The sequence below is a fragment of the Xenopus laevis genome, chromosome 3L (assembly GCF_017654675.1).
Source record: "Xenopus laevis strain J_2021 chromosome 3L, Xenopus_laevis_v10.1, whole genome shotgun sequence".
Taxonomy (NCBI): domain Eukaryota; kingdom Metazoa; phylum Chordata; class Amphibia; order Anura; family Pipidae; genus Xenopus; species Xenopus laevis.
In genome coordinates, this window is record NC_054375.1 from 100,886,808 (window position 1) to 100,910,453 (window position 23,646).

At 39.8% G+C, this 23,646-nt stretch overlaps 1 protein-coding gene across 1 annotated transcript; it reads left to right on the top strand.

Moving 5' to 3' along the window:
• The first annotated feature begins 7,064 nt into the window (after window positions 1–7,064).
• Window positions 7,065–8,012, top strand: LOC108710291 (olfactory receptor 5F1). Its single transcript, XM_018251433.1, has one exon. The coding sequence runs from the start codon at window positions 7,065–7,067 to the stop codon at window positions 8,010–8,012; it is 948 nt and encodes a 315-aa protein (XP_018106922.1).
• The last annotated feature ends 15,634 nt before the right edge of the window (window positions 8,013–23,646 follow it).

Here is a 23,646-nt window from a genome sequence, read left to right on the forward strand (position 1 = left end):
AAATTCAGAAAAATTTGTGATTTTTGAAAAGTCCGATTTTATATAAAAAAAAAATCATTGCATTTGGAGTTTAGTAAATAACCCCCTAAGTGTAGAGCCTCAGACAGTATGATATTATGTAGCATATTTTCTGGCATAAAAACAGCGCTGCTCCTGCCATGAGGCAAGATGAGAACCTTGAGTCGCAAGTTGCCAAGGGCGACAAAAAGCCTCCTCCTGTAACTTTAAGAGACAAATTTCCATTTATTATTATATTGTACTGCCCTCACTGTTTACTCAACTATCCAGCAAGCTTTGCATTTGAATACTGAATACTATTCAGCTTTTGAAGAAATGAAAGCATTATGAAATAGCTATTTACTATAGTCAACATATAACTAGCTGGATGCACAATAAACTCTTCATAAATTCAAGGAACATTTTCATTCACTAGTCAATCATTTAAACATGTATAACAATTAGAGGGAATGCCTTCAATGGGTAATGTAGGAAAACCCAAGACTGTAAAGGTCAGCAGATTTAGCCTTAAACTGCCAATACTGTTTTAATTCCTCATAATTCCTTTAATTCCTCTCCCTTCCTGTTACACTGACTTCCTGTCTCATGCAACAGCTAAGCTAGTAACTACCAATTGGGAACACAAGAGATTACCAAACAAGTCAACTATAAGTGGCCGATTCACAAAGGGTCGAATATCGAGGGTTAATTAACCCTCGATATTCGACTTGGAATTAAAATCCTTCGACTTCGAATATCGAAGTCGAAGGATTTTAGCGCAAATAGTGCGATCGAACGATCAAAGGATTATTCCTTCGATCGAACGATTAAATCCTTCGAATCGAAGGATTTTATTCCAACGATCGAAGGAATATCCTTCGATCAAAAAAACTTAGGAAAGCCTATGGGGACCTTCCCCATAGGCTAACATTGAGTTCGGTAGCTTTTAGATGGCGAACTAGGGGGTCGAAGTTTTTTCTTAAAGAGACAGTACTTCGACTATCGAATGGTCGAATGGTCGAACGATTTTTTTTTTTTTTTTTTGGTTCAAAATAGGTTTATTGAACAGTTTAATCATGACAGAGTACTCAACAGTGCATTCACAATACAGGCCAATGCGCAGATTGGCACAATCCTTAAAGATAACAGTTCACCTTTATTACCGAACAGTTCTCAGCAGTGTACATTGTATTATTTATGCAGATAACATATCAACATCATTCATGCCCATCCACAATATTTCAGTTTAGTATGAAATTGGTAGTCCCTAACTCACCAGGAGCACTTTACTCTGGGTCACCCCTATTTGGGTCCTCCAAGTCCGCATTATTAGCCATCCACCCCGACCATATCCTTGTAAAGTGCTGGGGTGTGCCTCTTCTCCTATATATATGCAGTTCTAACTTACATGCATCCTGCATAGCCCCCACCCACGCCTCAACACTTGGGGGGATTTCTGACTTCCAATTTGCAGTTATGAGCCTTCTGGCATGGAATAGTGCTTTAGTTAACAGCTGTTTCTTTTCTGTCAGCCTGCTTTGATCTGTGGTCACCCCTAGTATGCATAGTACCGGGTCTGCAGGTATCAATGTATCTATGGCTTTGCTCGTTTGCCCCAAGACTTGTTGCCAGAACTGTTGCAGTGCTGAGCATTGCCAGAAAGTGTGTATGAGGGATCCAACCTCCGTCTTACATCTGCTGCACAGAGGGGATTGGTCTGGGAACATTCTGTGCAGTTTGTCTTTAGTATAGTAGGCCCTATGTATCAGATAAAGCTGGAGGAGTTCATGCCTACAGTCCTTTGAGACCAATCTGGGGGTTTTGAGTGCTAATTTCCATTGGGTGTCAGTCAAGTCTCCTACATCTCTTTCCCATAGGAGTTTGCTTTTCAAACTAGTGGAGTTCGCCTGAGTAGTAGTGATGAGCTTATATAAGGTTGAAATCTTACATTTCGATGGGCCCTGTTTAATTAGACTTAACACGGGGTCCTCTGCTATATTTATGTGGGAGAGCCTGTGCACCTTCCCTAGGTATCCCTTTACTCTGTAGTAAGTTAACCATTGGTTTGCAGGTAGGTTGCTCTGTTTTCTAAGAGCTGCAAATGATATCATGTCATCTCCTTCCCAGACGTCTCCAATAGTTACAATACCACATTTCGGCCAGCACTTAGGGGGAACCATTTCGGCTAATTTACCTAGGGCTTTGTTGCCCCAAAGGGGGGTGGCCGGGTCCATTGTCATGTATTTCATGATTTTTTTGGCAGCTGTGTAAGCGGATGTGGATGCTTGGTTTAGTGGGGACCTGTCAGGCTTCAAGGGAATACTTATTAGGTTTTGCCAAGCGGGTAGCTGCTTATTGCTCCCCTGTTGCCAGCTTTTGTAGAGAGGAGTGCACGCTGTGCAGCTAGGTATAAGATGTGGAAGTCTGGGAGGGCAACTCCTCCGTCTTGTCTAGGGCGTTTTAGAAGGGGAAGACCTAATCTAGGTCTACCCTTGCCCCAGATGAATTTCCTAATAATTCCGTCTAGTTCTTTAAAGAAGGACCGGGTCGGTGACCTGGGGGAGTGCCACAGCATATATGAAATTTTTGGCTGCACAAACATTTTGATTAGATGTATACGGCCAGCTGGCCCAACTGGCAAGTTGCCCCATGCCGCACACCTACCTTGCACCCAAGTAAGCAGTGGCTTTATGTTTAAGCTTACGTATGAGGACACTGGCAAGGAGATGACCACCCCTAGGTAAGTAAATTGAGGGGCAACTGATAGGTCACTATTCGCTAGATTTTCATCAGGCTAAGGGGGGTCCACCAGAAATAGGTTTGATTCAGATTTATTGACTCTCAAACCAGAGACCGTGCCAAAGGTATCCGTTAGTCCTATAAGTTCCTTGAGTGACTGGTCCCTGTCTCCCAGGTAAATAATGGTATCATCTGCATATAGCTGCAGTTTGTCTGTTCGGTCCTGTGCCTCCCAGCCCTGTATGTTCGGGTTCTGGCGGACTGCTGCAGCAAAAGGCTCAATTGCGAGGGCGAAGAGCATGGGTGACAGGGGGCAGCCTTGCCGCGTGCCTCTGGAGAGCGGGAAGGGGGATGTGTCTCCGTTTCCTATCCTGAGAGATGCCATAGGGGCTTTGTATAGGAGTTGTATCAAGGCTATGAATTTTGGGCCTATACCAAATGCCGCCAAGACCTTCCACAGATATGGCCATTCTACTGTGTCAAAGGCCTTGGCGATATCCAGCGCAGCAATAGCTCTAGTGCCTGCGTTGGTATAGTCGGAGGTAAGGTTGTATAGCAACCGTCTGATGTTGAGGGCAGTGGTTTTCCCTGGCATAAAGCCCAGCTGGTCCTCCCCCACCAGAGCGGGGACTACTTTCTTTAGGCGATTGGCCATGATCTTGGCAAGGATTTTGACGTCCACTGTAAGGAGTGAGATCGGCCTATAAGACTCTGGTTGGGTTTGGTCTTTACCCGGTTTTGGGATAAAAGTAATAGCCGCATGGTACATTGAAGCGGGTAGCGGGATTGTATAATGGCTTCATTATATACCTTCAGTAGGAAGGGGGCCAGGGAGTGGGAATGCTTTTTATAGACCTCAATGGGCAGGCCTTCAGCTCCCGCTGCTTTCCCTGGTGGAAACGAATCAATTGCCTCTTGCAGCTCCACTAAGGAGATGTCTGTTTCTAAGTATTCCCTATAGTCATTGTCTAATGAAGGCAGTGTCACTGATTCAATAAAATTGTCAATTTGCTCAATAGATCCGTTCTCCAGGGTGGATTCATACAAGGTTGAGTAAAAATGGGATAGGGTACTTTTTATTAGAGTGGGGTCTGAGGTCAGCTCTCCCTCACGGGTTTTTAACAAGGTTATAGCTGGAGGGGAGGTTTGTATTCTGGCCAAGTGGGCTAGGAGTTTACCTGCTCTCTCGCCACATTCCTTTACATTCATTTTCATAAAGCTCAGGGAGTGTTGGGCTTTATCCCTTAACAGTTTAGCGTAAGTGTCCTGAGACACCTGCAGGGCCTGAAAAATTTTCTGGGGTCGGGTCTAGAGTTACTGTTAACTCGGCATCGGCTACTTTTTGTTCCAACTGGCTTTGTTGAAGTTTGTGCTGTTTTTTAAAGGCCTTAATCTCTGAATTAAATTGCCCTCTGAGAAATGCTTTTAGGGCATCCCATATAATTAAGTTGTCTGCTGTACTATCATTGGTAGCCAGGAACTCGCGGATCTCATCAGCAATAGTTTGGGAGTTGTCTAGCACATTTAACCAGTTTGGGTTGAGAGACCAGCGCGGTCTGGAGTGTGTTATTCCCAGTCCCAAGCGAATTTCAAGAGGAGCACCCCCCTGGCTAGGTACCTAACTTCCTGGAGCTCCGTGAGTGCACCCCGACTTAAGAAAGCTAGGTCAAGGCGAGACAACACAGAATGGGACATGGAATAACAGGAAAACTGCTGCTTGTCTGGGTGCCTGTGTCTCCAGGCCTCTGTGAGACCTGCAGATTCGGTTAGGGCTTTAATGTTCGTATCCTTATCTATGACAACTTGGGAGCGTCTCCTGAGACGGTCTAGTGGACAGTCTAGGGGTGCATTAAAGTCTCCCATGGCTATTACCTCTGCGTGTGGATAGTTTGCTATAAATTCAATGAGTTGTATCAAGCGGGTATCTTGGTATGGGGGTGGAATGTAAATACAGGCTAGAATTACCTCTTGGGACTGGATGTAACCATGTACGAATATGTACCTGCCTTTGGGGTCAGTTTTGACAGTTACTGCCCTGAATGGTGTGTTGCGGGAGATAAGAATCGCAACTCCTGATGAGTGGGTGGAATATTCCGCATGGTAGTACCAGCCCACCCAGGGTTTCCTCAGGGCTAGTGTCCTACTACCAATTAGGTGCGTTTCTTGTAGCATAGTTATGTTTGCCCCAGCTTTCTTAACAAAATCCATAACTAGTCTGCGTTTTATACTGTCATTAAGCCCTCTGACATTCCAGCTAAGTAATTGCGTCATTGATCCTTTCTAACAAATAAATGGCATTGATACACTTGAGCATCCTTTTTGTTGTCATCCCTGGTTGCAGCTGTTGGACAAATACATCACATTTGAACCTTTTTTGTGAATCATTAACACCTCTTGACTTATGAACATAAAGCCGTTCCCCCTCCCCACCTGACCAGATCCCCAACTCCTGGCAGATTTGTAACCCATAACTTTCAATTCCAGTTAACATACGCATGTGCGTGGGGGGTGATCGTGTGGCACGTGGCCGGCCTTCTCTCTAGGGCAGAACTTCGCACTGGCCACCTTTATGGACAGTACCACAGTTCCGAAGAGAAAAAGAAAAAGGGGAAGTGAGATAAAATAAAACAAACTAAAAAAAGGGAAACAAAAATGAAAAGAAGTCACTCCGTCCCCCCGATCCCATACAATCAGAGGGAGTCATTCACTGGGCACTTAGAATGAACACAGAAAGTCATAACACAACAGGAATAGCCACTGCAGGTTGAGGCCCCTACAACGACAGTCAGAGAGTCAAGCGGCAAGTAACATTAAGCAATAACATGGTAGACTTATACGACCTGGTTGAAGTGTCGCCTCTGCCCCTAACAGCCCGGGGGATAGGACGACATATTCTCAGCTTAAGGGCCAGCCGGATTCTCAGGCAACGCACTTTTCTTGTTATCAATCCAGTCGCTGAGGTCTTGCGGGGAGGTGAAGAAATGCGAGCTGTTATCCGCGATCACTCTCAACCGGGCAGGATACAGCATGGCATATTGGTAACCGAGTTCCCGGAGGCGACGCTTGGATTCGATAAATCTGGCACGCTGTCGCTGCACCTCAGCCGAGAAGTCACCGAAGATGGAGATCTTGGTGGCGTTGTATGTCAGCGCGTCCGACTTCCTGGCATGAGACAGCGCTGAGTCACGATCTCTGGCGTTGAGCAATCTTGCGATGACTGGTCGTGGGGCCGCACCTGGGATAGGGGCCTTGGATGGAATCTGGTGTGCACGCTCGACTGCAAAGGTAGTTGAGAAGGCCTCCCTGCCAAATTTGTCCACCAGCCAGGACTCGATAAAATTCTCGGGGGAGCCTCCTTCAGCTTTCTCTGGGAACCCGATGAACCGGAGATTGTTGCGACGGAGCCTGTTTTCCAGGTCGTCGGATTTACTTGCACAGGCATGAATCACCTTATCCATTTGCTGCATGCGCTCCGGCATTGGGTTACACAGGTCCTCCACCGAGCTTACTCTGCGTTCCAGCGTGGCCGTGCGCTCTCGCAGCTTTTGGAAGTCTAGCTTAATTATGGAAAGATCAACTTTTATCTCGTCAGTCTTCGTGCATATGAGGGATGTGCAGGCTTCATTGGAGGATCTTATTTCAGTAAGTAAGTCTGCAAGTGTGGGCTCAACTAGCTGAGGATCGTCGTTGTCGTTCGGGTCAGGCCCATCGCCGCCATCTTGGCCTTGACGCGCATCGCGGCCAAACCTTTCCAGTTTAGCTGCAGCTTCAGAAGCTCGCTTCTGTGCCCGATTTTGCCCCATCAAGGATCTGTGTGGTAAGGGCTCCCAGTTCTGGTCGCTGTAATCCGTTTTTGCTGGGTGATGTCGCTGATATTTACAGGATGCTTGGGATCGGGAACCAGAGCAACTCCTTAACACGTCTCCCTACATGAAGCACCAGACCACGCCCCCCCGGTCGAACGATTTTTAGTTCGAATAGTTCGATTCGAAGTCGTAGTCGAAGGTCGTAGTAGCCCATTCGATGGTCGAAGTAGCCCAAAAAACAGTTCGAAATTCAAAGTTTTTTTTACTTCGAATCCTTCACTCCAAGTTAGTGAATCGGCCCCTAAGTGGCTGGGCCAGAACTAATATGTCCTTTTATATTGTTGTACCTAGTATCAGTGATCTAAACTAGTTATGACCAGTGCAAGATGTGCTACATCTTTTATATAAATAACTGGTGTTCATTACATTGCTGTGAATTTAGATACTATTCACTTGAAAATATTTACAATATAATTAATCATTATTTTCCAGTATTGTTAATATTTGTCTAAAGGCTACAATATGGAGAACCAGTCATCTCAAAATAATTTCCACTTCTTAGGATTCAGTGACCAAGTTCCCTCCCATATTTTTCTCTTCCCATTATTTTTCCTCATGTACATTATTACGGTAGCAGGTAACATTGGAATCATATTGTTGATATGGACAAACAAACATCTCCACAACCCAATGTATTATTTTCTTGCCAATTTGGCCTTCATTGACCTTTGGTATGCCTCTGGTATTACTCCTAAGATGCTGACTGACCTGATGTCTTCAGAAAAGAACATATCCTACTTAGGGTGTGCCTTGCAAATGTATTTCTTTGTAGCTCTGGGCAGTACTGAGAGCTTTGTACTTGCACTGATGGCTTTTGATCGCTATGTTGCAATATGTAATCCCCTTATTTATTTAATGAAAATGACCAAAAATACTTGTTTTCAGATGCTGACTGGAGCCTATATAGCTGGTTTTCTCCACTCATTAATACAGACATGTTGCATGTTTCGACTTTCATTCTGTGGGTCTCATCAGATCAGACATTTCTTTTGTGATATTGTGCCCTTGCTAAAACTTTCCTGCTCAGACACAACCATAAATGAGCTTGTTGTATCATTATTTGCTTCTTCTGTTACTATAAGTTCAATTATTGTTATAGTCATATCCTATGCTTCAATTCTACAAGCTGTTTTTAGAAGATGTTCACCCCAGGGAAGACACAAAGCTCTTTCAACATGTGGCTCTCATTTTATTTGTGTAATTTTGTTATATAGTACTGTTATTTTCATGTACATGAGACCAAGTTCCAGTTATTCCCTGGATCAAGACAGAATTGTTGCTATAGTTTATACGCTGGTTATTCCTATGTTGAACCCTCTAATTTACAGTTTAAGGAACCGAGAAATGAAGCAAGCATTAAAGCAAGCAAACTGCAATTTTATGTGGCTAAACAAGTTATTATTGAGGTAAACCTAAGATAATTGTCTTCAATAAGTATTTTTAAATTGTCTAATTACTTTGTCTTCTATATTATTCAAACAAACAATGTTTATACCTATAGATGGATACCCAGTCCAATCAGGCATTCCATCACAGTTTTTTGCCAAAGTACTTTGCAGTCAATACCATTATTAATGTTTCTCTGTCAAGTGACCCAAATACACCACTTTTATCCAAATAGCAACTTGAATCAAAAGTCTAAATTTGATGTGTATTTTTAATAATACACACATGTGGGAACTGCCACAGCTGGGTTATTGACTTTATTTTGTGTTTATCTATCAGTTATTGCATAGAAACATTTTAAGAAAGGGTAATGTTGATAAGTGATGTAATGGACAAATACATATGACAACATTTAGAAATGATATTAATTGTAAAAGGACATAAGTAATTGTGTCATGTTTCTACTTACATCTTTAAATTAATGTAAAGAGAAATAAATGTTGTGTACTTACAATAAAGGGTCTTATACACTAAAAAAGAAAAATAAGTGACAATGAGATGAAATAATTTCACACGAATAGCATATTTGGGCTTTGGAGACCCTTTGCTCATTTACATGAAAAACAAGAAAAATCCTAACAGAATAATTTAAATAGTTAGATATTTAGGCTGTCTAGGTGGAAAGAACTTAAAGGGATACTGTCATGGAAAATTATTTTTTTTCAAAAGTTAATAGTGCTGCTCCAGCAGAATTCTGCACTGAGATCTGAAATCTGAATCTGAAATTTTTATATTCAATTTTGAAATCTGACACGGGGCTGGATATATATGGTCAATTTCCCAGCTGCCCCAAGTCATGTGACTTGTGCTCTGATACACTTCAATCACTCTTTACTGCTGTACTGCAAGTTGGAGTGATATCACCCCCCTCCCTTTCCCCCCCAGCAGCCAAACAAAAGAACAATGGGAATGTAACCAGATAACAGCTCCCTAACACAAGATAACAGCTGCCTGGTAGATCTAAGAACAACACTCAATAGTAAAAACCCATGTCTCACTGAGACACATTCAGTTATATTGAGAAGGAAAAACAGCAGCCTGCCAGAAAGCATTTCTCTCCTAAAGTGCAGGCACAAGTCACATGACCAGGGGCAGCTGGGAAATGGACAAAATGTCTAGCCCCATGTCAGATTTCAAAATTGAATATAAAAAAAATCTGTTTGCTCTTTTGAGAAATGGATTTCAGTGCTGAATTCTGCTGGAATAGCACTATTAACTGATGCATTTTGAAAAAAACATGTTTTCCGATGACAGGATCCCTTTAACAGCATTAACCTGCGTTAAATATTATTATCTGCACTTTGTATATGCACTGCTGTAGATATATATTTTTAATTGTTCCTATTATGGAAATAGTGCAACAATGTAATGAACTGCTGACATTCAAATGAGTTCCAGAAGGTTTTTGAGAAAGTTAGTCACAGGAAGGCTCAACAAAATGCCATAGTAATTGTATTTGGAGAATGGCCTTTAAGACTCTTAGAAAGATTTGAGGGCCGATTTACTAAAACTTGAATTTGTCTCATTTTTTTTACTGAAAACAAAGTCTACCTAACTCCCTTCCATAAATGTAAATGTTTTATTAATATTATTTTTTTAAAAATCAGAGAGACAAAATGTCACCAAAAAATCAAGCATCAATTCAAATTCTACAATTGACGCTGTGAAAACTTGAAAAGTTTTTTGGATTATTGGATAAAAAAACCCATATTATCCAGCGCAAATCACAATGTCAAGACGGTAAAAGGGACATCTACCATTAACTTCTACAGGTTTGAGATGGTGTAGTTTCAGATTTGGATTTTAGCATCTTTGGCATATGATAAATCTCTAAAAAGTCAAGTTTTTTCCCATGAAAAAAATCAACTTTTACCCCTTAAAACCTTGAGGTTTAATAAATGGACCCCTTAGAGGAGGAATTATACAAATTGTGATTTTTTTTTATAGAGGCAAATTGCTTGGCCAGACAATCAGAATTTACAGTGCATATGTGGTTGGAGAATGTGCTCTCAAATAAGCCACCTTTTTATTAGCAACCCAGTCCAGGGGCTCATAGGCCCAGTGTCTCCAGTCTTGCAATTCTTGCTTTTGTGCTATTTATTCTCCAAAACAGTGACAACATTTCTGTTGTACAGGAGTTTGGAGTTGTTCACCTTCCAAACACTTTTTTCAATTCAGTTGTTCAGATCGTTCACTAGAAATAAAGACACATTTCAGTTGCTTTCCATTTTTCAAGTTTAAAGTTGAATGTTCCTGTCTCTTGTGCTTCAGTCTGGCAGCTGAGTAATTCAGGTGCAGATTCTGAACTGGTACAATTTTGTTATTTATTAAAATTTTACATTTTCTCATATTTTATTTAAAAAACCACGACCAAACTGCCATGCTCAATTTAAATTTATTTAATAATAAAATAACTCAAATCAATTGGATCTTGGAAAAACTCAATAAAATCTTGCTCTAATTTTTCAGGCTTTTTTCCCTGAATCACCCCAAAAACCCCAAAAAGTCAGATGTTTGGGCTAAACCCAAATCGAAATAGGTGCCTCTCCCATTAACTTATACAGGACAGGTCTGAGATGGCAAATTTTCAGATTTTGGCTTTTTGCAGCATCAGGGTATTATAAATCTCGAAAAATTTGAGGTTTTTTTTTCACAACAAATTCAAATATTTGCCCCAAAATGCCAACCAGATAAATTCAAGGTTTAGTAAATAACCCCCTTAGTTGATACATTTAGAGTAGTACAAATTTGATGTGTGTGCTTCATCCTGGGCCAGACATCTGTGTGAGCCACAAAGGCCTATATGAAAAGGAGAGCCTCAGGAAGGTGGACAGATGGATAATCCAAACATGATTCTATCTTCATAGTGATACTCTGAATGAGAACATATGAAGGACTGTTAAGACCTGTGTGGCTCTCCAGTTATTTTTCACTAAAGTGTCAAGCCTAAGAGTCTCCTTGCAATGGTAGTGTGGGCTACAGCATTACTTTGGCTTTGTACTACAAAGTTTTTGGAAACCAGTTATCCAGAAAGTTCTGAATTAGAGAAGGGCCTTCTCTCATAGATATTTTTTTAACAATTACATTTTTATTAAAGAAGTACATACATAAACATACATATTGCAAGTTTGCGTTTTATATTGCAAAAGGAAGAAAACCACTAGGAACAGGCAGGCCGGGCCAGCACAAGCAGAGAATCGTCAGACAGGCCAGATTCAAGGTTGGAGAGCATAGAATAGTCAGTGGACAGGCAATGATCAGGATTGGAGAGTTCGGAGTTAACAGGCAGGCAAGGATCAGGATTGGAGAGAATCAACTCAAGTCAAGAAGGCAGGCAAGGTCAAACACAGTAGATCAGATAGAATTCACTAAGAATTAACACCCAGGAACTTTTCTAAATAGAACCTAACAATGGGCAGTGTGCTGATCTAAATTCCCCTTTTATACTATTTGAATTTCGAACCATGCGTGATGACGTCATCACGCCGGCGAATAAACCAGGAAGCACGCTGGCGCGTGCACCATAGGAGCCCGGAACACAGAGGGGAAAGGAGCAGCGCAGCGGGTGTCCACAACGAAGGAGTTGCTGTGGACCCCGCTGCCCACTAGACCACAAGGCTGAGGGGTCCGTTTACTAAAGTGCGGTAAATCTGACTTTAAGTTTCCGCATGTTATCGCCGAGAATATTTTTACGCCAGAATATTCGCAGCGACTAAGTTTACTAAACAGCGATGTGCTCAGAAGTCATTGCGATCACTTGCGGTAACTACGTTAAGGAACCAGCTTACGTTAGCGGTAATTTTAGCGAGTTGCGGATTTTCTGGCGAAAAATTAAGTTTTTGCGAATATTTATGCTATAGAATAGTCTTGTTTTATGGCGGTTATTATGGCAATTTTTACTGTGACATTTATGGCCAGAAATGCATCTTCAAAACTCATAAACTTTATTGACTGATGATTATACCAACCAACAACATCACCAGAGTAACATCAATCAAACATGTATGCATCATATAAATCCTTCTGCCAATAGAATCATAGGAACAAGAAATCATACCAGTCAATCTCTTTGCTTCATAGAAATGCACAGTTTAATGTAGCCAATCACAATGAAACCAAAAAAGCGTAGAGGCTGACAAATCCTTGGACTGTGGTGCCCGCTGCCAATAATACGCCTCTGAGCTGAAACTGCTGCTGTTGCACCAGATAGAAGCAGAAGCCAAAACATCCTGTCAGCAACAGCTACAGACCTCTCTCCTGTCAGTAAAGTATGATGGGTAAAAAAAAAACCAGTATTATGGGATATTTCCTGCCCCTTAAAAATTTTCTGGCGAAAAAAATACTTTTACGCCACTACATAGGTGGCGGTAAAAGTTTGCGAATATTCTGGCGTTAATTTTGTCTTTAGCACATTTCGCTGTTTAGTAAACCATGCGTTAATGTGTACGTAGCGTTATTTTCAGCGAATGCGATAACTGGCGAACAATTATTCTTGCGCAAGAATATTCGCAAATTTATATTTACCGCATGTTAGTAAACTGGCGATAACATATTTGGCGAAAATTCTGTCTATATATTGTGCGAATATTTTTAACGCACTTTAGTAAACGGACCCCCGAGTCCTGATAAAGAGTTTATTTTACGTGATAGCAATGAAGTGCTCAGTGCTTGTAAGGAAAAGGCCTTGGCCAGGTGTGGGTTCAAACACAATATCTCCGCCTGTAATTTATCTTGCCTTTAGCGAGGTGGGGATCCCTGGGTTCTTGCTTCTAGCCATGCTATAGCCTCTTCAATATGTTGGCGCTATATAAATACTAGTGATGGGCGAACTTATTCGCCAGGTAAGAATTTGCTGCGAATTTGTGGCGAATTTGCGCGATTCGCCACCTGCAAATAAATTCGCGAAACGCCCGTGAAAATTCGCAGCAAAAATTCGCCGGCGTCAAAAAAAATTTTCACGAAAAAACGGACGCCGCCGTCAAAAACGGACGTTTCGCGAATTCGCCCATCACTAATAAATACATGTTAATAATAAAAACCCTCAATTTAGCTAGAAACATCATGGCGTATGGTGGGTTTTGCAAGTGCAGCGTTTTTTGACCTCTGTGAATCTATGACGTTGTTTGTGGACCTCTACTGAAAAGTCAGGGTAGATAGAAACTTTCACATTCTCATGCATTATTTCTTGCTTTTTACTAGCTTCAGCCAGCATTTTGTCCCTATGCCTGTAGTTCAGCAGGCGTGCTATAAAGCTATCAGCATTTCTACACTGGATTCTACATCTGAATTTTAATTGTAATGTAGACATATTAGGTAAAGTATATAATCACATTATACTGTACAGTTCAGATGTAAATCAAGCTCTATTTAAAAATACCTCTATATCTAATTTTGAAATTAAAGTTTTATATCCCAGACACTAGTCTGTTGACCTACATCTCTCCTGCTAGATAAAGTATGTAATGTACATAAGCCACCTTCTTGGCAGTTTTGGTTGGGCCTGGATGATGCATCCAAATAAACAGACTAGATGTGCTTCTACATTTCAAGGTCACAAACATCAATATAATCTAAGTAGCCAATAGTTTCCAAAGGCCAGTTTTTACATGTACATAGACTAGATTTTGGCAACAATGACTGTAGAGAAGAGGCACAATAATAGAACCCTGAAAGCCAGGGGCAATGGGAAAGAAAACAGTTATGTCAAGAAAGAAATCACATTTAATTTGTATCAACATTTGGAAGACAGACAAAGCAATTGTGAATACTGTGAAGCTGTACTGGCCTGTCATACAAAAAGGCAAGAAATATGGTCAATTTATTAATACCCTCTCTTCAACTCTAATATGAAAACACAACGGGGCAGATTTACTAAGGTTCGAGTGAATTTTCGTAGTTAAAAAAGTTCGAATTTCGAAGCAATTTTTTGAATACTTTGACCATCGAATAGGATACTACAACTTTGAATTTACTTCAACTTCGATTCAAAGTAAAAATCGTTCGAATATTCGACATTCGATAATCAAAGTACTGTCTCTTTAAAAAAACTTCGACTTCAATACTTCGTCAAATTAAACCTGCCGAAGTGCTATGTTAGCCTATGGGGACCTTCTACAACCATTGTCTAAGTCTTTAGAGGTCGAATAAAAATCCTTTGATCGATCGCTAAAATCGTTCGAACCGTTGCAAATTTGTTGAAAAAACGTTGAATTCGATATTCAACGTTTTTTAATCCGATGGTCGAATTTCGAAGTTTTTTGTACTTCGAAATTCGACCCTTGATAAATCTGCCCTAACATGTATCATATGTTTTAAGTTTTAAGCAAAGGCTAAATATAGAACCTGGATTGCTTCACAAGACTTTAATCCCTGTTCCAGAGAAGATATGATCAATATACAATTTCTGAAGAATCCCCAGTTACATAGTTACATGTAAATGCAGATACGTCACAATAGTGCCTGATACAAGTTTTATGCCTTTTATACATTTCAGTATTGTTTTTATGTTTGGTTAAAGCTTCAGCAGTAAGAAAGTTCAAAAGTCAAAAATAGTAATATGTGATAAGAAAGATAGTCGATAATGTTAGTAGGAGAGGGTGTTGTTTTTCAGGAGGTGGGGCTTCCAGTGAATAGGTACATATTGCATGCCATCATAAAAGGACATGTATTCATCATCATTATCATCATCATTTATTTATATCGCACCAACAAGTTATGCAGTGCTTTGCCTTATAACAAACTGGAAACAAATGGTGAATAACAAATAACGACTTACAGAGTACAGCAGGATTAGAGGGCCCTACTCATATAAGTTTACAACTACAGTTTAGGGTACAATTGAGACATTAGGATTTTAGAAACAAATTTGTAATTTATGATAAAGCAATGACTGACTAATTATGGTACATTGAATAAGCTTTCCTAAACAGGTGGGTTTTAAGGAGAGTTTACAAGTTTGGAAAGAGGAAGTAAGTCTTCCAGCTTGAAGGCAGAGAGTTCCAGAGAAAAGCAGAGGCCCAAGAGAAGTCTTGTAGAGGAGAATGAGCTGAAGTGATGAGAGGAAAAGCAAGGCGAAGGTCAGAAGCAGAGCGAAGGTTGTGTGAAGGAGTGTATTTGGAGATCAGAGATGAAATATAGGGAGAGGCATCACTGTTAAGGGCCTTGAATGTAAGTGTGGGTAGTGAATTTCATTTTAGATTTGAGAGATTGGGAGCCAGTGAAGGGACATGCATATGGGAGCAGCTGATGTTGATCTGTGAGATAGATGAATGAGTCTAGCTGCAGCATTGGAGTTGTATCATTTAAATTGCGATTTTCACATTTTTTTTATTTCTTTTTGTAGACCAATTGAAAAAATGAGGCGTACAATACAAATTTGATTTATATTTGTATACAAGTTTTTTCCACAGTTTTATGCGATCATGATTTTAATAAAAAAAGCAAACATTCACATTTTGTTAAATTTCAAGTTTATTCAAATTTGAAAGAAATTCAAAATAGAGACATTGGAGGGCAGATTTCTGAAAATGTGAATTTAGAGCTTAATAAATAATAACTCACCCTCATTCTATTGATTCCTAAGGGATTTTTAGAATTGTGTTTATCAATGGGTGAATGTTAGAACTCACCATTTGATAAATACGGTTCTAAAAATCCCAAAGGAATCAATGCAACGTGAGTTTTCATTTATTAAGCTCTAAACTCACATTTTCATAAATCTGCCCCTAGATGTAGTAGATGTTATTCTAAGCAGATTTCAATGAGTAACATTTCATTCGTTTTAAAGTAATCGATGACTGTATTCATTTTTGAAAGCAATTGCTACAACTACTAGAGCACTAAGGGACACAAAATCATGCCCCTTACTGCTCAGTTACAGGGCACTTGAAATACGGGATTTCAGTGTCTGCAGTTTACAGGTACAACACAGCCCGATACTACAGTTAGAACCAGCAGTGCACAAAGAGAGAGACTACTTTTCAGTAGCAATTACAATACAAATAACTAAAACCACCTGAAATGTGTAATTCATTTGAAGGTTGCTTACTTCTTCTTTCATTAAGCAAAATTGTATTTTTGGGTTTACATTCCCCTTAAAGCTTATGTAATAATGTAATGGCAGTTAAACAAAAAGAGTCAGTTGAACAGTTTCTGTATTTAATTAGAACAGACAGGACCGCCATCAGAAATTGCAGGGCCCCATATGACAAAATTTCCTGGGCCCCCTGGGCTGCGCCCACCGCAAGCCCCACCTACAGGTTCGCCCTCCCAACCTCACAGGTCCTCCCCCACCACACAGTAAAAAAAACAAAAAAAAATAATGGTGGCTAGGGTTCCCACATGTTAATAAAAAATAAAAAGATATTGGTGGTCAGGGCCCCCCATAAAAAAACATTTGTGGCCAGGGCCCCCCATATTTAAAAATATTGGTGGCTAGGACCCCACATGAGAAAAAAAAAAATTGGTGGCCAAAATTGGTGGCCAGGCCCCCCCCCCCACACATTATAAGGAAATTGGTGGCCAGGGCCTCTTAAACATCCATGCCTTCCCGAAGTCAGCAGCTCTCAGAAAGACGGGGGCCCGGCTAAGTAAGTGTGGCGTGGCCAGGCCCCCCTTACCCTCGGGGCCCCTACAACTCTCCCCCCTGCCCCCTCTGATGGCGGCCCTGAGAACAGGTATGGGATTTCCCAGAAATACGAAAAACTTTGAATTACGGTAGGCCACAGAGTCAATTTTAAGCAAATAATTCTTTAATAATAAAACAGTACCTTGTACTTGATGGTAACTAAGACATGGATCCATATTTGTGGGAAAAAAAATCCTATTGCGACAGGATTACACTCTCCTCCCAGAGTCTGCACACCCTTTTTAACAAAGGACAATATCTTGCTTGCTCACAATGCTACAGCCTAGATGTGCTTGGTAAAGCTAAACCTGCTATACTATTGTAGACACTCCTAGGCCCTTCTCCTTTTTGTATTCAGTCAAAGTTTGATTCTTATTTGTGCAATGCACTTAAGGAAGGGGTTCTCCCTGAAAGCTTGTGTTACTTTTCCCGCTGTAATAAAAATGCTTTAAAGGCAAAGCCGGAGCATGCTGTGCTTCATATTCCGTTATTCAAGAAAGTATTTTGGTTGGCTTGGAGGCGGCTTGGGAGTGTATGCACCCTAAAAGAAGTAAGTGGTGTGCTGAAGAAAAAGTGTAATGGACTGCCTTCTACTATATGCAATGTAATTAATTCCTTCTGCTATTTTGCATTTGTTTATTTTCAGTTCATTTCTGTATTTACAATCAGACAGTATATGATGCAGATCAGTTGTGGGGCGAAGGTAACTTGTTACATGTGAAATACAAGTGTTAAAACTATACCTATTACCGTATATACTCGAGTATAAGCCGATCCGAGTATAAGCCGAGGTACCTAATTTTACCTACGAAAACTGGGAAAACTTATTGACTCTAGTATAAGCCTAGATACAACTACAGCCCTGTCTCCCAGCAGCGCACCTTCCGCCAAAGAGACTCCCCCAGCGATCGACCGGACTTCTTTGCAAAGTTGATGGTGACAGAGAATTGTGCAGAGAGTGCTGTGTGTAATAAAACCATCACTGATCTTTTGTATAACCAACAGATGGCGCTGTGTGATATTGCCATCACTGTTAATCCTTTATTCAACCAACAGATGGCGCTGTGTGATATTGCAGTTACTGTTATTCTTTGCTATAACCAACAGATGGCGCTGTGTGATATTGCAGTCACTGTTATTCTTTGATACAACCAACAGATGGTGCTGTGTGATATTGCAGTTACTGTTATTCTTTGATATAACCAACAGATGGCGCTGTGTGATATTGCCATCACTGTTAATCCTTTATTCAACCAACAGATGGCGCTGTGTGATATTGCAGTTACTGTTATTCTTTGATATAACCAACAGATGGCGCTGTGTGATATTGCAGTCACTGTTATTCTTTGATACAACCAACAGATGGCGCTGTGTGATATTGCAGTCACTGTTATTCTTGATACAACCAACAGATGGCGCTGTGTGATATTGCAGTCACTGTTATTCTTTGATACAACCAACAGATGGCGCTGTGTGATATTGCAGTTACTGTTATTCTTTGATATAACCAACAGAGGGCGCACTGTTATTCTTTCATAAAACCAACAGAGGGCATTGTGGGATATTGCAGTCTCTCCCCAAGTGAACTGTTGGTATAGGAATGATTAAAAGTGACTGCAATCTTGGCTACTGCCCGCTGACCCGAGTATAAGCCGAGGTAGACTTTTTCAGCACATTTTGGATGCTGAAAAACTCGGCTTATACTCGAGTATATACGGTAAATTAATAATTATAATGTACATTATAGAAAGTTGGTATGGTATTGTAAATTATTTCATGTGAGAGCTAAATAAGATATATAGTTACATAGTTAAGTCGGGTTGAAAAAAGACCAATTTTATTGTGTGGAACTTATTTCAATAAGGCAATTGGCTTTATTAAAAAAATTGTTTTGCCTGTTCCAAGCATTGTTTTTTTTATGAGTGAGCAGCTACAATCATATGCAATTGCAAACATTGTCTTGATTGATGTCAAAGTGTTCACTGAAATGGAGTGATGGACAATTCTGGGTTTTGCTGATGACACTACTTGTCTGATTGCCTAATGCTGGAGGTATTTGTAAGGGTTTGTATTTTGGCCTTTGTATTAATGAAACACAACCAAGTACAATGACATTCTTGACAATCTAGGGCTTCCTGCTTTGTGGGAAAAGGGTGAGGCCCTATTCCATGTTTGGGATTTTCCAGATCTTTAATAATCTAGTAAAGTTTCCTGCTTCTCCCTTCACCTGCTGCACATTTATTGCAAGGTTACTCATTGTCTGTTGTTGTGTACTTGTTTGAATCATAGGGGCAAACTCACTAAAGCGTGAATCGCCTAACGTTAGTGCAAATTTGCCAGCGTCATGTCATTTTCTTAATTCGCTGATTTACTAACGGGTGCTGGCGTAAATTCGCTAGCGAAGTGGACCTACTCTAGCGCTACTTCGCACCTTTACGTCAGGCGAAGTTGCGCTTTGGCGAAGGATCAATGTAACTACGCTAATTCACTAACTTGCGCATTTAAACCTCTTGCGCCAGACTTGCCTTCGCCACCTCAGACCAGGTGAAGTGCAATAGAGTAGATAGGGAAATGCTTCAAAAAAAGTTGAAATTTTTTCTAAGTACCAAAAAACGCTGGCGTTTTTTCCTTTTTTAAGGGTGATAGGCTGAAAAAGATCGTAAATTTTTTTTGGGGGTACCCTCCTTCCCCCCTACATTTCCTAACATATGGCACCTAAACTATACAGTGGGCACATGTGTAGGGCAAAATAACACCTCTATTTTATTTTATGAAGGTTTCCCAGGCTTGTGTAGTGTAATGTAATGTAATGTATTTTAGTGAATTTGCCCCATAGTGTTTTATGCAGCAACTATTTTATTGTCCCTTATGTACATTGCTGCTGTGTTCAGATTAACAACCTGGTTGACCCCGTCTTTATATAGATCTCAGACAAATCCATCAAGTTGTAATGCCAGACAAAAGGGCAGGCACAACTATAGGGTGATTCCAATAATCACCAGAGCCGAATGCTGGAGGTATTTGTAAGGGTTTTTATTTTGACCTTTGTATTTATGAAATACAACCAAGTACAATGACATTCTTGACAATTTAGGGCTTCCTGCTTTGTGGAAAAAGGGTGAGGCCCTATTCCATGTTTGGGATTTTCCAGATCTTTAATAATCTAGTAAAGTTTCCTGCTTCTCCCTTCACCTGCTGCACATTTATTGCAAGGTTACTCATTGTCTGTTGTTGTGTACTTGTTTGAATCATAGTGTTTTATTCAGCAACTATTTTATTGTCCCTTATGTACATTGCTGCTGTGTTCAGATTAACAACCTGGTTGACCCCGTCTTTATATTGATCTCAGTCTAATCCATCAAGTTGTAATGCCAGACAATAGGGCAGGCACAACTATAGGGTGATTCCAATAATCACCAGAGCCCTGTAAATTATTATTTAGCACTGTTCAATGTGTTGCAAGGGGCAACAAGTATTTTCTTGTACCGGCCCATGAGGAAAAAAATGTTTTTTGTAGTAGCCTTGCATTTCAGCTTCATGAACATCTAGGGCACCAAACAGATATTCAATTAATTCCAAGACTGATCCGATTGCCATCTTGGAATTAGGAAGGAATTTTTTCTCCCTCTGAGGCAAATTGGAGAGGTTTTTTTGCCTTCCTCTGAATGAACTAGCAGTTAAGCAGGTTATATATAGACATAAAAGGTTGAACTTGATGGGTATTTTTTTAACTTACTATGTTACTATGTAATTTAAGGTGGCAATACACAATAAGATCAGCTTGTTTGGCAAGGTCGCCACCAATGGCAGGGCGATATAGGGTTAATCCGATTGTTCGCCCTAAAACCAAACGTATGGATTACAAAGAAGGAAACGGACACCAACTAGCCAATGTAGTCCTTGATCGCCAAGAAAATCAAACCTGCCCAATCAATATCTGGCTGCTTTTTGGCCGTATTTGGGCACCTATACTATGTATAAGGGGCAGATTTATTAAGGGTCGAATTTTTTTAATGGGCAAAAACTCTTAAATTTAAATTGTGAATAATCCAAACTCAATTCAAATTTTCGATTATCAAACCGTGGCCCTTTAAAATTCGAATTCGACTATTCGCCACCGAAAACCTTAATTTACAAGTCAATGGGAGAGTTCCAGTGACCAATGACCAGTGACCAATGTTATTAGCCTTCCTGACATTCAAGTTTTTTTCTGATAAAAAACTTGATTCGAGTTCAGTCAAATCCAATTATAATTCTATTCGAGTTTTCAGGTCGGTAATATTCGTTCGAGTTTTCGATATTCAATTTTTTTCTTACATAACCTCCCAATTGAATTTTGAGTATGTTCGAATTTATTACAGTTAAAAAAATTCACATGAATTCAAAATTCGACCTTTGATAAATGTGCCTGTAAGTATTTGTCTCTAATATATAATATATATATATATATATATATATATATATATATATATATATATATATATATATATATATATATATATATATATATATATTATGGCCCTAGTGGTCTAGTTCTACGCTGCATGAACTGATTAGGAATAAGGGGTAGGCTGAGATGCCCCACAGTATGAGAAGCTCTGGTTCACTGTGTCAAAATCAAAGTTATGTTAATTGATACCTGAATACAAGTTAGCATTATAATCTCTGTCTTGACATTGTTACAGTCATTGTCTGAACTATTTTTTTTCACTTTATCACAGATTTCATCAGAGCAATGTACCTTGTCACTCTTAACCTTATTAATCATTTGTAGACTTTCCTCTTTGTTAGCAAATAGGTTTTTAATTGTGTACATATGTTACAACCCATTATTTGTACTTCTTCCTTTTAAATACTATAGAAAAGAACAGGTTTGAAATGTGAGTCTTTTCCTTATTCCCATGGCATACATCATTCTGCCTGTACTAACAAAAGGCCATGTTTTTTTTCCTTTTAGTTGAATCACTTTTAAGGATGACTCTTGGGCACGTAACATTTATTTTAATATTATCTTCCACAGAAGTCAGTTTGTAAATAATTCTTATTATTATTTCACTGTAAAGTACTTTGTGTCACTTGCGAGCATGATTTCTGACTGCTTACTCCATTTGGTTTTATGACTGAGCTGCTGAGACCTTGCACTTGAATTTTGATTTAGGTTTCTCTACATTCCTATGATGCTTTATGAGATTTTATGAACAAATGCTGTAGTGCACCTGAACCACCACTTCCAAAGAGAACCATTAAAGGGGTTGTTCACCTTCAAACACCTGATAGTTCACCAGAAATAACGACTTTTTTCCAATTACTTTCTATTTGCTATGTGTGATTGTTTTTCTAACATTGAAGTGTAAAGTGTAATTTTACACCTTCTAAAGCAGCTCTGGGAGGGGGGGTCACTGACCCCATAAAAAACTGTTTTAAATTGATACATTTAGTGCATACATTTCTTATCTTTGGCCCTGCTGAGCAGAATCTCTGAATTTCATTACAGGCAGCTGTTAGAATTGATACAATAGTTGCTAATACTCCACAGATGCTGCTGAGCAATGTATTAACTAAATGTTGTCAAGCTGTAACAGTTTGAGTCTGGCAGCTCAGTAATTCAGGTGCAGAATCGAAATACAGGAACTTTAAACTTAGATTTTGAAAAAATTGTAAAAAAATAAATAATGGAAAGTATTGAAAAAAGTATTACTGGAGAACAATCTGAAAATAATTAAACTGAAAAAAGTGCTTGGAAGGTGAACAACCTCTTTAATTATAAAGAATTATTAAGGTGTGGGATACATTATCTGGAAAACTCTTATCTAGAAAGCTCTGAAACACATGAAGGCCATCTCCCATATAGTTTTACTCATCAGTATCGGTTTGCACTTGATTTTCTGCAATTCTGCTAATTCAAGTACACTGCTATATTTAGGATCAGTTTCAGCATGACACATTTCAATGCAATAACAAAAAATACATTATGTATTGTATGTGCAATGCACATCTTCAGTATTGATTCACTGCTTTACATGTCTTGCCCCGAGGTATTTCTGTTTAACTGGCAATTAATCTACCAGTGCACTATTTTTAGATTACATTCTACATAAAACACAATAATATAAGATTATTTTTATAATAATTGATGGTGTTCTCACTTTTTGAACAGGACCAAGGGCCTTTCCTTGAATATAATCTACTGAGGCACAGACAGACAAAACAAAACAAGATGGTAGGCTGATAAAAGCCCAAGGCAAGGTACAGGAAGGGCAAACACGTCCAAAGAACCTGGAAAAAAACAAAAGTCTTTGACAGGATAAGAGCAGGTGACAACAAGATAAGCAAGAGCATCTACCAAAGACATAGTGATTAGCAGCAAGGAGACCAGATTAAAGTGTAATGTAACCATAAATATCACCCTAAAAATAATCCCAAATCCTATTTTATGTTGTTAGTCAAGCAAATTGAACTTCGCTTTCACTAAATATATTGTTCATATGTTGTTTCTTTTAATCTTGGAATTCACAATCACAACAAGCAGACTGGCACCAGTATTTGCCCAGTGCATTTACACTGCCTATCTGATCCCTCATGTTCCTGTATGAGGGGGCTGCCATATTTGTGCAGCAGTACTCCGTTAGCTTTGGAAACTCTAACTGACAGCCTGAGAAGGCACAGTCAGGTAGCAAAACAGTCAGGTCAAGTAACAATTACTTATAAAGCAGGCATATCAGCAAACAACAATCAACCTGACCTAATGTACATTAATATTTTCAAGACACCACACTATAGGCAGCAGAAGATGGTTTTGGCTGGGGGGGCCAGGATGAAGAGAGCTGGAGGTGCGCGTAGCAAATTTATGACCATGCCCCTTTTGGCCACACCCTTTTGACTCCACCCACTTTCCCGTGTGCTTTTCACTGACTTTCTAAGAAAATCAAACCATAGCAGTGCTGTGAATGCTGCGAATGCATTATGGGGAAA

Coding starts and splice junctions, on each gene's coding strand:
- LOC108710291 (XM_018251433.1), top strand. CDS start 7,065: ATGGAGAACCAGTCATCTCAAAATAATTTCCACTTCTTAGGATTCAGT.